Genomic DNA, 14597 nt, shown 5'->3' with positions numbered 1-14597 from the left:
CAGGACAAAAGCACCATTGGACTCAGCAGGACAGAGCACTGGACAAAAGAATAAAGCACCACTGGACTGATCACACAGGAACAGGAGCACCACTACCCTACAACCTCCCACTTCCCTGATCACAGCCCAAATGAAGATGGCAGCCGCAAGCGGCGAATTTATGACATCCGAGTCTCGCGAGATCCGACGCGAGACTTGGATGTCATAGCCTCGTTTCGGATTTTTTTCCCGGGCGGAAGTACCCAAACTGTACTCGGATCCCGTCGGATCCGCACTGTTCTGATGGGCTCAGATTAGCGGAATCCGAGCCCGCTCATCCTTAGTTTTTAGAGAGCACCTATAGATTCTAGGGGAGATAATCAGATGTGTTAGGAAATTCTATAGGTGGGTAGTGGCACGGGAGGAGTCTTAAAAAAGTAAGGGAAATGCAAAAGTTCAGTACCTTTTTTTGAGCCTGAGACTTCTGTTTCATTAAGGGAGATTCAATCCAGCACAATGCGTCTCTGGAACAGTCCTACAGAGACACATTGCGCCAATGTTGAGGATGGATTCTCCACTCATTATAACTTGCACCACATAGAAGTGCAAGGAAAAATGAGCAAAGATTCCTTATCGTAATGGCCGACAACATGCACAGCAAAGTGATGTCCAGCAGTTCCCCACTGACAATTGAATCTCCCCTAATGTATCAAAACAAATTGTTTGAATATTCAGTTATCAAGTTCTCATGTCCCAGCTACTGATCGCAACAGACAATCCAATTAAACGCCTTTTTTCTGCATCCTAGCAACAAAGGGAAGATGAAGATCTATAGTACATGCACACATTTCTCTAATACATCTCATACTGACGACTTCCTGAAGTCAGCGTCCGGGAACTGCCTGGAGGTGGTAGCCATTACGGGGGTGGGGCTATGCAAATTGTGCCATTTTCCGGAATCTAGGACATTGCGGGAGAGTTGGCAAGTATGAATGTATGTGTGCTATGTAAAGCAAACCCAATTTAATAGATAGTATTCCGGGTCTATTTACTTAATGTGTATTGGTAATACTGCTTTTCACAATCTGTCTCTTTATTTTATTACAGGGAACTTTACTCTGTTTTTTTTATTGCGCCTTTGCATTTGTCTAGTGAAAATATGTAAAGATAAATGCAAAAAAAAAATTCTTGTTTTAGAACTTTTTTTGTTATTTTTATGATCGTACTAATTAATGTGTTTGTTGAGCTCACCATTCAGGAATTGTGCTATTAACTGCCTTCACTTCCCTAAATTCTCTGTGTCTACTCTCAGAACTCTACTGTCAATCTAATTGATGTTTGTACATTCTCCCATGGTTTATAGCTTAGCCTAGTGGCAAGAGGTAGGAGTGATTTCGTCAGCAAGGTATGATGTTTAGAAGGACTAAGGTCATGTTCAGATGGACCAAAGTGGAAGCATATGTTTTAGGTTCCAATCCCTTTAAACCATATGATAAAAAAACATTATCTAGAAAACTTTTATTTACATTTAAACTTTCAATTGCGATTAGTATAAATATAGCAACATTTTTAATGAATAGAATTATCCTAGACATTCCTACAAATATATATTCTCAAAGACTGACTGAAAATTACAATCTGAATGTGTCATCAGATGACAGTTAAATGATTTAACACTGTTGAACTGGAACTTAATTAACAATGTGCTGATATATGAAATAGTTTCTTGAATAATAAGTGGTGCCTTTAGATTCAGAATTTGGGCTATTTTATAATTACTGTATTAAAGGCTCCTGTAACATTTGTATTATATAAAGGGATACAAATGTTAAAGAAATAAAAAAGTTGGAGCAATCATAACACCAGGAACAGCGTTATAGTCTTTCTGTATATGACTTTTCAGCAAAGTGATAGTTGCTGTTATCTGTACTTACAACTATCCTTACACAGACATGGTTGCAAGTAGAGATGGGCGGGTCCGGTTCCCCGAGTACCGATCTCTCCCGACCGCTCCGAATCCAAATCGAGGCCGAACGTCATTATGACGTCGTCGGATCTCGGGGCTCGGTTCTCGCAATACTTCAAGATTATAAATACACGCCTCCACAGCAATCCATCGCCATTTGACAGAGGGAGAGAGCAGGTGTAGTCACAGGCTGATTAAAGCAGGGACAGAGAATGCAATATTCTTATTGCAATTGCTATAACAAAAATCGCTAGAGATGAGAGGAGGATAGAGGTTTATTTTATTTTTGTAATATTTGGCACTCCCAAGGGCTTTTGGGGGGTCCCCCATAATTGTGTATAACTATTTCTGGCTGTCAAAAGTCATATCTGTCAGCAGTATCTACCAAATAATATTTAGCACTCCTCAGTGCTTTTGGGGTGTCACCCATAATTGTGCATAAATATTTCTGGCTGTCAAAAGTCATATCTGTCAGCAGTATCTACCAAATAATTTTTAGCACTCCTCAGTGCTTTTGGGGTGTCCCCCATAATTGTGCATAAATATTTCTGGCTGTCAAAAGTCCTATCTGTCAGCAGTATCTTACCAAATAATTTTTACCACTACAAGATCACATGATCACTACACGGATGTAAACATTTTCGTGTCCATTACAAAAAATAACCCTGACAATTTTACATGTTTAGTAAAGCACATAGGTGAACCCAATTAGATTCTGAGGGTTAATCATAAACATTGCTCAGGTACATTAAATATGCTGCAGACAGCTAGCTATTAGCTTTTATCTTTCTGGTACTAGTTAAGCTGGGTACACACTACAGAAATTTCGTCCAACTTTTTATGCCGAGCGATTTTACATGCGATCGATGGTCCGATCGCTCGGTCCATGGACTGCATACACACTAGCCTTGTTTAGGACGATAAAGGGAAGAGCAGACGTCCCTTTAGCGACTTTTTACAGCCATGTTGTCGTGAGCAATGACTGTAATCTCATACTCACTGTTGTGGATCGGTCGGAAGTTTATACACACTACACAGCGGAAACGAGATTGGAACGAAAATATTAAACGGTACGACCAACCAAATGAGGCGACAATCGTCCATCTGGGCAGACTTTCGACCATCGTGTAACTGTACACACTGACCCGACTTTTAAACGAGCGGTCGTATGTCGGCTGTTTCAGCCGATTATTGGACGAAAACAGTGTAGTGTGTACCCAGCTTTAGACAATGAAGGCAAATGTCTGATTGGCTGCTGTATTTTAGTGCATAATATGGCATTTAAGCAATGGTCATAAATAGCCTTATCTCAACCATGAATAAAACATTTTCAAAGAAAAACCTGTGGTATTAGTTCACTCAAAAAATGCACACAATAATATGGACATCCTCATTCATTGCGTGCGATTTTATACACTTTAAACATGTGAAAACCAGATCAAACTATAACAAAATTGATCCCAGTGTCACTTTCAGTTTCTGTGCCCGTGCTGCAATTTTTGCTTGGGTTTGTGGATTTTTTGTTTAGTTTATGTATTTATTTACAAAAGAAAAAAATGTTTGTATGTGTCTTTGCAAAGATAAAGGGCAGTTACCTTTTTATACCAAAGAAGCATCAGATCATGAAATTCCCATTAAAAACAACCTGCCCACACAGTGGACAATTATTATTTGACTTATAAGGTGCCACAAAGGGTCCGCAGCACCGTACATTACATATACAGAAAACAGAACCAAGACACAACATGATACAAAAATATATACAAACACAGGTGACAGGGTAAAGCAAATCAGATTATATCTGGGACTGATAGTGAAAGGTATAGTAGAAATCAGCAAAAAGAAGGCCAAAGCTTATGGGGACAGGGAAAACAGGGCTAACGAAGCAGGCCAAGAGGTATAGAGGGTGAAGGAACAGTAGAAGGAGCACACAAGGAAAGAGGGCCCTGCTCATGAGAGCTTACATCCTAAAGGGAAGGGGGAGACACAAATAGGGTGGTACTAACTGGGGGAGAGAGCCAGGACAAGGAAGTTAGGAGGAGGACTGATAGACTTGAATAAAGAAATGAGTTTTAAGGGCACACTTGAAGCCTTTGAGAGTAGATGCTAACCTGATGGAACGTGGAAGTTCGTTCTACAGCAGGGGAGCAGCCCGGTCAGTTCTTTCTGTCACTCATCCCAGAGTTGAGCGACAGGATCATCTTTACATTTGGTCATAAAATGTTTATGGTTATAGAAAGGATCATTATCTGAAAATACGCTCACTTTGAGGCTACACACTGCGACATTGGCCAATTGCCCAATATCAGCTGTGATATTGCAGCATTTGTGGCCATCTTTAAAACTACATAACTACATATGCAGACATACACATTATGAGATTACAACAGCAGCATGCAATATTAACAAAGCCCAAGATAGTCTAGCTCATAAAGATAGTGAGAAAACAGCACAGACCTAACCAGGTGTATAAACTGTGAATAGACTGCACTCATTTTCCCATCTAATTGAACTTAGTTACTGAATACCCCAATATCCCATATTATTAACATTATTTATATAGCGCCAGCATATTCTGTAGCTTTTGAAAATTGTGAACACAGTAATAGAACACAGCCAGAGAGATAAGAGGACCCTGGCTTGCAAGCTTACAATCTATAGGACAATGGAAGTTTGATACATGAGGTTGTGCTATACATTGCATATAAATACATGTTGATATTGATAATAATGATATTGATCCAGCCAGATAGCAAAGATAAAATGTGCTTAGTTGGCTATAAGATTTAGTCACACAGCAACGTTGTTCAGGAGTCAGAGGGCTGATTGGGTACAGAAAGCTTCTACACATGAAAATCTTATGTGAACTGTAGAGGGTGGTAATAGGATACCCTAGGTAGGAATTTGAAAAGTTAGTCAGAAGAGGTGGGTTTTTAAGAGAACATTGAAGACTAGAGAAATGTCTTGTTATGCGAGGGAGGGAATTCCACAAGGTAGGTGCAGCCCGAAAAAGTCCTGTAACTGGGAATGGGAGCAGATAATGATTGTGGATGAGACATCGACTTTGTGATGAACAGAGGTGTCAAAATATTAAGACAAGTGAAGAGATGTATGTTGGTGCAGTTTTTGTTGATGGCCTTGTATGTTAGTGGAAGTATTTTATATTGAATTTGATAGAAAACAGGCACCCAATATAGAGACAGAGAGTGCATCAGCAATGGAAGAACTATTTGAAGGAAAATCAATTGAACCGCTGCGTGCAAATTAGAATGTAGGGGTGAGAGAGAGAATCAGGGAAGACCAGAAGGAATGATATTGCAATAGTCAATGCAGGAGATGATGAGTGCATAAGTTAAAGTTTTTGAAGTGTCTTGTGTGAGATGTGTGTGTATATATATATATAGATTGGATGTGGGGAACATAGGACAGAGTCAAGAATCACACCTAGGCAACAAGCTTGTGGAGTAGGATTTATTGTAATGTTGTCAACAAGTATAGAAATGTCAGGTATGTGACTTCTATTGGCTGGTGTGAAGAAATCCAAGTTGAAATGGCTGAAAGACAGTAAGTGCATTAAACATACACACATGTTACATTAATAGACCCTACATTACATTAATACCCAGCAACCACAAAAATTACACTAATAGCCACCAATATTCTTACCTGATTTCCATCTTTCTTACCTGCTGTGAGAGGGGCGCCACTGATAGCATTCCGCATGCTCACATGTGCTGAAAGCTGGAGGACCTTAATTAGACAGTGCAGCTACTAGGGGGAAGGTGGCTGGTCCCGGGGAAGGGGCCAGCCACCAACTATAATACGTGTCCAGCTGCTGGTATATCGGACTGGCCTCCCCCCCCCCCCTATTCGGCACAGTGTTGGTTTGCCCGGATTAAGTAGATCCGGGCAGCCAGTGATTTACAAAAAAAAAAAAGAACGGAAAAAAAACAACAAAAACATCAAGCAGCCTACAGACGGCCTCATTAGGTCATCGGCCTACCGGTAAAATTCCCGGTAAGGCCTATGGCCAATCCGCCCCTGGCCACACATTACCCTTAATCTCAGCAATAAATTAAAACAATGCGTGTATTTGAAAAAAGAGACTCCTACTTGTAATAACAAATAACTAGCATTTTAAATAAGTGTTACAAAGTAAGAAAATTTGAGAGCAAGCAATTGAGGGCTGCGGGTGAAGTCTAGGGGCTAGATTTACTAAACTGCGAGTATGAAAAAGTGGAGATGTTGCCTATAGCAACAAATCAGATTCTAGTTATCATTTATTTAGTACATTCTACAAAATAACAGCTAGAATCTGATTGGTTGCTATAGGCAACATCTCCACTTTTTCAAGCCCGCAGTTTAGTAAATATAACCCTAGGAGAGCTGCATATGGACCTAGGGCTGCCCGTTGCCCATTGCTGTTCTATGAACACCTTTACCTTGCTTGATAATTTGAGGCAACCTTTAGTGTGTTTCCAAACTTTATAACAACATCATGCCCTTGTATGATGTTTGTCTGCACATAGCCAGCATACCACCCAACAGTTACAATATAAAAAGGTAGGACCCAATTGGTCCCACCACAGGTCCCAGCCCCTCGTCTGCCAAACCCGATCATGACCCAACACACGTTGGCCAGATTTATAATGGTCATGCCGACATTATATTAAATTATGCCCCTTTTTGACCCAATGAGCTATGCCACGAATTGTGAATTGCAAAATTCCCCTTCTTGGTCTTGCCACCTGACCAAGGGAAGAATTTAAAAGTAGGCAATTATGTCATAGATATGAAGATTTTATTTTGACTTGATAGTCAAAGTTAAATGTATGAGGCATGGAATAGATTTTCCCCCTATATTCAATTCATGTTTAGTTGAGTGTAGGGACTGACCAGATGGCATATGCTAGCCAACTTAACATGTACTGAAGAATTACCCTCTCCAATCCAATGTGGAATTGGCAAGAACATTGTATGCAGTGATTCAGGGACGGGGAACCAAGTTAAATATTTTCTTATCCCCAGGCCTGGTTCCCAGGTTTTTTAAAATTTAAAAACACATACATGAGACATCTATACATAGGAAAGTGATAAGTGGACTTATTAAGATAAATCTGAGTCAGTTCTACAGAATATGGGAATTATTTACAGTAAAGTGGAAAAAGAAAAGGCTTTGTCTTCACTTTGATGGGCAGAGCAGAATGTCTTATATAATGTATCAGTTGTAGTTGTGCATTATGTGCAGACCAAACTCACTAGATATGGATTTGGTCTGTGCTGTCATAATAGTTAAATGAACTATTCCAGGGAGTATATTTACTAAACTGCGAAACTTTGAAAAAGGGAAGATGTTGCCTATAGCAACCAATCAGATTATAGTTCTCATTTTATCGTACACTCTACAAAATGACAGCTAGAATCTGATTGGTTTCTATAGTCAACATCTCCATTTTTTCAAAACCCGCAGTTCAGTAAATATACCCCCAAATCTTATATTTTAAACACCAGCTCAGAATGAACCTATCGCTTTTTCTTAACTTGGGCTTTTTGGATTTTACATGCCCGGTACTACGAGATTGGGCATCGGGCTTGGAAGACGACGTTGATGGCATTTCATCGTCTATGTCATGACTAGTGGCAGCAGCTTCAGCATTAGGAGGAAGTGGGTCTTGATCTTTCCCTACTTTATCCTCCAGATTTTTGGTCTCCATTATATGTAGCACAAGATACTGCAGAATGTGTGAAATTGGTAATATTGCAGTACCAATGGACTTATACTGCTGGATTGGTTTTGCAAATTTGGTTATAAATATATATATTTTTTTAAATTTTTTATTTTTTATTTTTTTTTACTTTTTTTTTATTTTTTAAAAACTTGGGAATAATGGGGAAATAACTATGCCCTTAGAAGCACAGAGCACAGGACACAGCACCACTGGACTGAACAGGACACGGCACAGGACCCAGCAGCACTACGGAACTCAGCAGGACAGAGCACAGGACACAGCACCAATGGACTGATACTGCAGAATGTGTGAACTTTGTAATATTGCAGTACCAATGGACTTATACTGCTGGATTGGTTTTGCAAATTTGGTTATAAATATATATATTTTTTTAAATTTTTTATTTTTTATTTTTTTTTACTTTTTTTTTATTTTTTAAAAACTTGGGAATAATGGGGAAATAACTATGCCCTTAGAAGCACAGAGCACAGGACACAGCACCACTGGACTGAACAGGACACGGCACAGGACATCACTGCTACTGGTGACATCATAGTGACATCACAGCTACTAGTGGCATCATAGGAACATCATAGTGACATCATAGTGACATCACTGCTACTAGTGGCATCATAGGCCTCTCTGCCGGTTATAGCGTTCTGTGTATCCACATTGCTGACCAGCTCCCTGTTTCTGCCTGCAGTGTCGGACTGGGACATGAAGGGCCCACCGGGGGAAATGCAGCGGTAGGGGCCCACTACAATGGGGTGTGGCCAACTGTAAGAGGGGTTGTGGTCAGTCATTAAAGGGGATGGGGTCAGGCCATGGAGGACAACGTATAGCACCTTAGTATGGTCCATAAAGAAAAAGAGGACATTTGCAGTGAGGAGCCGCGAAGGAAAAGACAGAAGAGAAGAAAGAAGTCAATAGGAAAGTAAGTGAAGGGGAGCAAATGCAGCATGGAGGGCACTGTGTGAAACAGGGGAGACAGGGAAAGGGGAGGGATGAATTGAATACAATCAATCATCATCAGCTATTTGTGTGCTGTCCATTCTTTGTGGTTAGTGTTCTCTCCCCTCATAGTGTACACAGAAAACAAATGCTATACTACAGTACTAGAGATCAACCATTCATCATATGAAAACCACAATATAAGGGTATAGACTAAAAATTAATATATCCATGAAGCACTATGGAGACCACAAAATTATTAGCATAAAAATATATGCACATTTAAAATATTACATAAATCTAATTACACTCTAGACACTGGCAAATAAAAACAGGACTCTAAAAAATGATCTACCCACAAAATGTACACTCAATAATAATCCAATGCCACTACAAAGGACAAAAGCAAAACATTAATATTAAAGCATATAGCAGATGCAATCCTATAAGGACCTAACTGTCTGAATGTGTTTTATTCTGATTAAGATATGCTTCTATAGGGAATAGAGTCCCACAATTGATTGAAAACAAATAAACATGGAACATGATATAAACAGTGAATTTGGTTACTAGTTTATTAGGAATCCATTCATTGGTCAGCTGCAATAGGATCCTTTTATAGAGGCACTGAAGACGTATATTGCAATGAAGCCATTCTAATTTATCTCCCTCCCTCCGAGGTCACACAGTGGAGAGCTCTAGAGAAGTTTGCACGATTTATTACTTACTGATTACACGGACTCACACTGCAGTTAGGATGGCAACTTTATGACTACAGGACGCCTGCAACTACAGCAGAAGGAGTAATCTGAGATCTGTGTCACTGTGAAGCATTTCTGCCTCTCTCTGTCTCAGGAGCAGGAAGTGTTCTCACGTGCTGGCTGTAGGCAGGGATTAGTTTGACAGTCTCCGTTTCATATGTAGACTGACCGCAACTCGGTAATTCTCTGCTCTGCCTCACCAACAAAGAGGGCGGGGTTATCAGGCAACAGGGCCTCCCGGGGGATACCCCGGCTCCCCGGCAGGCCAGTCCGACACTGTCTGCCTGTACTCCTGTATCCTGATTGATCTCCTGTTGAAGATGTGTCCCTTTGCTTGACGTTGGATCCTGCCTGTTCTCTGGTTATCCTGCTTGTTTGTTACCTGCGACCAGCGGCCTGTATTTGACACCTGCTTCCAGTATTCCGGTTACCTTATCCTTGCACTGCGGAAATTTAAATAAGCTTTTACTACCTTTGAGCAGAAGTCCTGGGGGCATCCGAGTACCTGTGAACAATAACAGTTCTACGTGAAAGGCGGCTTCTAAACGTGAAGACCTCTGCTAGCCTGGTTCTAAAAGCTAATCTAATAATCTTAGTCTTAACCCTTTAACCGGCCAAAAAGAAAAGGAATCCTGGAAGACTCCTGGTCCGTGGATCCTGATCAGCCAGACCAATTGTCACCTAACCCATTCCAGATCTGGGCAGGTCAAATTCATATGCTGCCCACCGCCCAAGAGGAGGCATTGTGATCTTCACAGGCCACCGTGGCCCTGGCTGTGGAACCCAAATTGAATCTCCCGGATCGCTTTTCTGGAAACAGAACCTTGTTTCGGAATTTTAAATAAAGTTGTAAATTATACTTTCGCCTGCAACCCCGTTTTTCTGGTTCTGAGCAGCAGAGGGTAGGAATTGTAATTTCCCTGCTTCAGGAAGACCCTCAGAACTGGTTCTTCGGTTAGTCTCATGACAGCCCCTCTCTACGAACTGTGAATGCATTCTTCAATGCGCTAGGCCTTTTATACAATGATCCATACCGGGTGGATTCAGCCGAGTCACACTTGAAATCGCTTAAGCAAGGCTGCTGTCCTGCCGAAGAATCTGAATAATACTCTGCTGAGTTCCGGTGGTGGTCCATTGACGGCGGATGGACTGATCCAACATTACGCAGTCAGTTCTGTCTAAGGTTATCTGATCAAATAAAGAATTAAAGAGAGAAGAGCTGAGAAGGAAGCACCCTCATCTGGTACACTGCTTTACTTGTTAACTCCTTCAATGGATGCAGAGGAACCCACTCAATGTTGGCTAACCTGTGACAGTCCAGGTGTTGTGAAACTACAAGTCCAAGCATGCTTCACATCCATGGAATCCTTATATAGTACACTGCCATCCTCCCATATATGCGTGATAGGTATGTAACCGTGGCCCAGTATAGCTGCACAATAAAATAAATACACCCTCAACTGGTCTGAATTCCACCAAACAAGTATCTGGACTGCGTAGTGGTGTGGCCCCGGTACCCATTTTGATACCGGGGCCACAATAAAATAAATACACCCTCAACTGGTCTGAATTCCACCAAACAAGTATCTGGACTGCGAGACAGGAGGGAGGAGGTCACAATAAGCATCTGCTTCATTGCTATAATTTTTTGATTTAATTCACATTGGTTAACTTTGAGCACTAAAGAAACACAATCGTGAGAAAATGTAAAGTCATAAATTCTTCTCATCTGTGCCTTAAAACATGCATAAATACCTTTAACCCTATGGTACTCTAAAATTGCCACCATCTGACCATCATATATTGTTATGATTAACTGACAATTTATATATCACCTTTAATACCCTCAAATTTCATGACAGGCAAATAAAATGTAACCCTCCAAAAGCTCAATTCACCATCATACAATGAATACAGAACTAGTAAAAAGTGTTTGCAGCACTCCAGCCGCTGGGGCTATGTATCATCATGGGAGTAACTTGTGGGGAGATGGACACAGGACAGTGTGCACTATGATATACATAGTCAAGGACATGTACTCTACATACCAGCACATTATAGCTATGATTATGTGACCATGTGTATAATTATGGGCAGTGGGGATGCCAGTATGAATGTTTCAATAGCGTTATTGGCTATATTACAAAGTTCACTGAGTCTGCAGTATAAGTCCAGTGGTACTGCTGAATCAGTGAACTTTGTAATATATCAGTACCACTGGACTTATACTGCTGAATCAGTGAACTTTGTAATATAGCAGTACCACTGGACTTATACTGCTGAATCAGTGAACTTTGTAATATAGCAGTACCACTGGACTTATACTGCAGACTCAGTGAACTTTGTAATATAGCAGTACCAATGGACTTATACTGCAGGATTGTTTTGGGATATTTTTTTTTTTTTTTTATAATTACTTTTTTTGTAATTTTTTTTATAACTTTTTTTGAAATTTTTTATAATTTGGGAATGATGGGGAAATAACAATGCCCTTAGAAGGACAGAGCACAGGACACAGCACCACTGGACTGAACAGGACACAGCACAGGACCCAGCAGCACCACTTAACTCAGAAGGACAGAGCACAGGACACAGCACCACTGGACTGAACAGGACACAGCACAGGACCCAGCAGCACCACTGAACTCAGAAGGACAGAGCACAGGACACAGCACCACTGGACTGAGCAGAACACAGCACAGCACAGAACTGAACAGCACAGCACAGCACAGCACGAGATATAGCAGGACAGAGGACCACCTAACACAACCTCCCTCTACCCTGATCAATGCCCGAGTGAAGATGGCGGCGACTAGCGGGGAATTTATAAGATCCGAGTATCGCGAGATCCGACAACGGGATTATGACTCAGAACCTCGCTTTCAGTTTTGCAATTGGCGGGAATACCCGGATCTGTCTCGGATCCGGCTCGGATCCGCAACGTTCGGGTGGGCTCGGATTTCAGAAATCCGAGTGCGCTCATCTCTACTTTAAATCTCACTGTAAAATTAAAGCTATTGTATTTGTGCTACATGAAAAAGCAGTCAGTATTTTCCGTACACGCAAAATAATAAACTAATTTGCACCCCTTGCATTGTAACATGGTTTGTCCAGGAGCAAACTTACTCCTTTTTCTTGCTTTTCTTTCCCCTATCTCTCTACAAGTGATAAGAGACTAGTTCCACATATGTAACACTATCACAGACCCTTGCACATCCTTCCCCCCAGAGGAATCCCATATTTAGCAGTGGGTGGCAGATGGAGAACAAAAGCAAAGACGCATTATTCATTACACAACAAAGACTCCTACATGTGGCCTAGTAGGCACCAAGGGTGACAGATTGCTTTATCCCATGTTTATGTATTATTTTTGACAAATGAAGTGGAAAGAGGGCCCAATGATCAAGAAGGATGTTGGTTGGGCACTAACGGTTTAAATACATGTCCAAATGTATAATAGTTGGGGTTTTAAAAAGAGGCTGCTTGCAGGATTGTAACTAGAAACTTGTGGGCCCCATAACAAGTGTTATCTTTGCTATTCGGATGGGCTGCACTTTTTGCTCACAGAGAAAGTAGTATCAGAGTTCCCTTCCACTCTGAGCAGAATTTAAGTTTGGAATCTTAGAATTCCGGCTTATGTGCACAGCATTCTGGGGCTTCATAACCTTGCAGTGTCTGTGTTCACACAGCAGGTTATTCATTAAGGACTACAGACACTGCAGAGGGGAGCAGGGCCACAGAGTAGCATAGGTGACAACTTCATGCGGCCTAGCAGCTGATGGACCCCTTAACAGCTGCCAACCCTGGTAGTTATGCAATGGCTGCTTGTCTACAAGAGGAATTGTCTATTTGATTGCTTGTGCAAGAGAGAAATGGCTCCATTTCCGAATTTCACTGAGACACACTTTAGAGCTGATTGCTAGAAATATATATATCTACAGCTTATCATTAATTACACAAACTAGATGTACACCAGAATTATGCAGTATACTACCTTATTAAGTTAATATGATCACAGGACAGATCACCCAAAGAAACCACTGGGCATATACTGAGCCAAGTCATCCACCGATGCGTTTCATCAAAAGGACTTCATCAAAGAGAATACTAGAAATAAATAGTATAAAGCTTCAATCAAAAACTGGAGGCAGGTACTTAATGTTCCAGTAGGAGTTGCAACTTAATTACCATTGAGGTGAAGGAATGAGTATGAGTGCAGAAGCCAAAAGAAGAAATTACATTAAAGGCCATTGAAATACCTCACCAGGGTCTCCTCAAAATATGTTGGTAGAAACACCAGCTGAAAATTATTAAGCATATGGCAGTACACCGTCAACTGTAAGCTTTTACAATCGGTGGTAGTCACTTTCCCGATGACAGTAATGCCGACAAGAACGACCCCAACCTTAATATAGAGCTGGAGACTGCTAAGCTCCTCATTTACAGTGGTCAGAGTGTGATTTCTGCTTTTAAGGCGGCAATGGGTGGACCCACCACCAGAATACATTATAGAGACGGCGGGTCCAACCATTGCCACCCTAAAAACAGATATTACACTCTGACCACTGTAAATGAGGAACTTAGCAGTCGCCAGCTTTTGTGTAGTCTAATTTAGAGGTGACGGATATAACAGGTGTCGGAGATACTGTACATCTAAATTACAGTATGTACATATTTACTCATCGTCGCGCTGATGGTAAGCGTGATTTTTATGTCGTGTTATTCTTGTCATTATTACTATCATCAGGAATATGTACCCCCACCCATTACAATGCAAGGAGTGCAAATTAGCTTATTATTCTGCACATAAAGAATATACTGGATGGTATTTCATGTTGCACACAAATACTTCATAGCTTTATTTTTACACCAAAATTAAAAGTTGATCTAGGACATGCCCTACCCCAACTATAAATCTGTCCCCACATTTTAAATTTACCTCCCCCTCTAATGCAACATGGTATTGCCGAGATTTTCTCCTTCATTTGTTTTGCTCTCTTTAATGAATCAGGCACAATGTAACTTAGAAAAACTGTTTCCTTGTAGTATTTATCTATAAAAAATACACGTGTTAAAATATGGACGAAACATAAAACAGATAAAATTCTCTCTGTGAAAATGGGGACGGAACATTTTATCCCAAAGGAATAAACAATTTCTATTTATCAGTGGCAAAACTACTGTCACTGCAGATTGTGCAGCTTCTGCAGG

The 14597-nt window shown here is 40.8% G+C and overlaps 1 protein-coding gene across 1 annotated transcript in view; it reads right to left on the bottom strand.

Annotated features, from left to right (window-relative positions):
• Positions 1 to 13917, bottom strand: part of LOC142127201 (voltage-gated potassium channel regulatory subunit KCNG2-like) — a 122019-nt gene extending 108102 nt beyond the window's left edge. The window contains exon 1 of the mRNA XM_075194328.1: positions 13651 to 13917. Within this exon, the coding sequence (XP_075050429.1) occupies positions 13651 to 13917 (267 nt within the window). The remainder of the gene's footprint in view (positions 1 to 13650) is intronic.
• Positions 13918 to 14597: the final 680 nt, after the last annotated feature.

Source organism: Mixophyes fleayi, unplaced genomic scaffold (genome assembly GCF_038048845.1).
Source record: "Mixophyes fleayi isolate aMixFle1 unplaced genomic scaffold, aMixFle1.hap1 Scaffold_29, whole genome shotgun sequence".
NCBI classification, from domain to species: Eukaryota; Metazoa; Chordata; class Amphibia; order Anura; family Limnodynastidae; genus Mixophyes; species Mixophyes fleayi.
The sequence above is the reverse complement of the archived record's forward strand: the minus strand, read 5'-3'. Positions and strand labels throughout refer to the sequence as shown.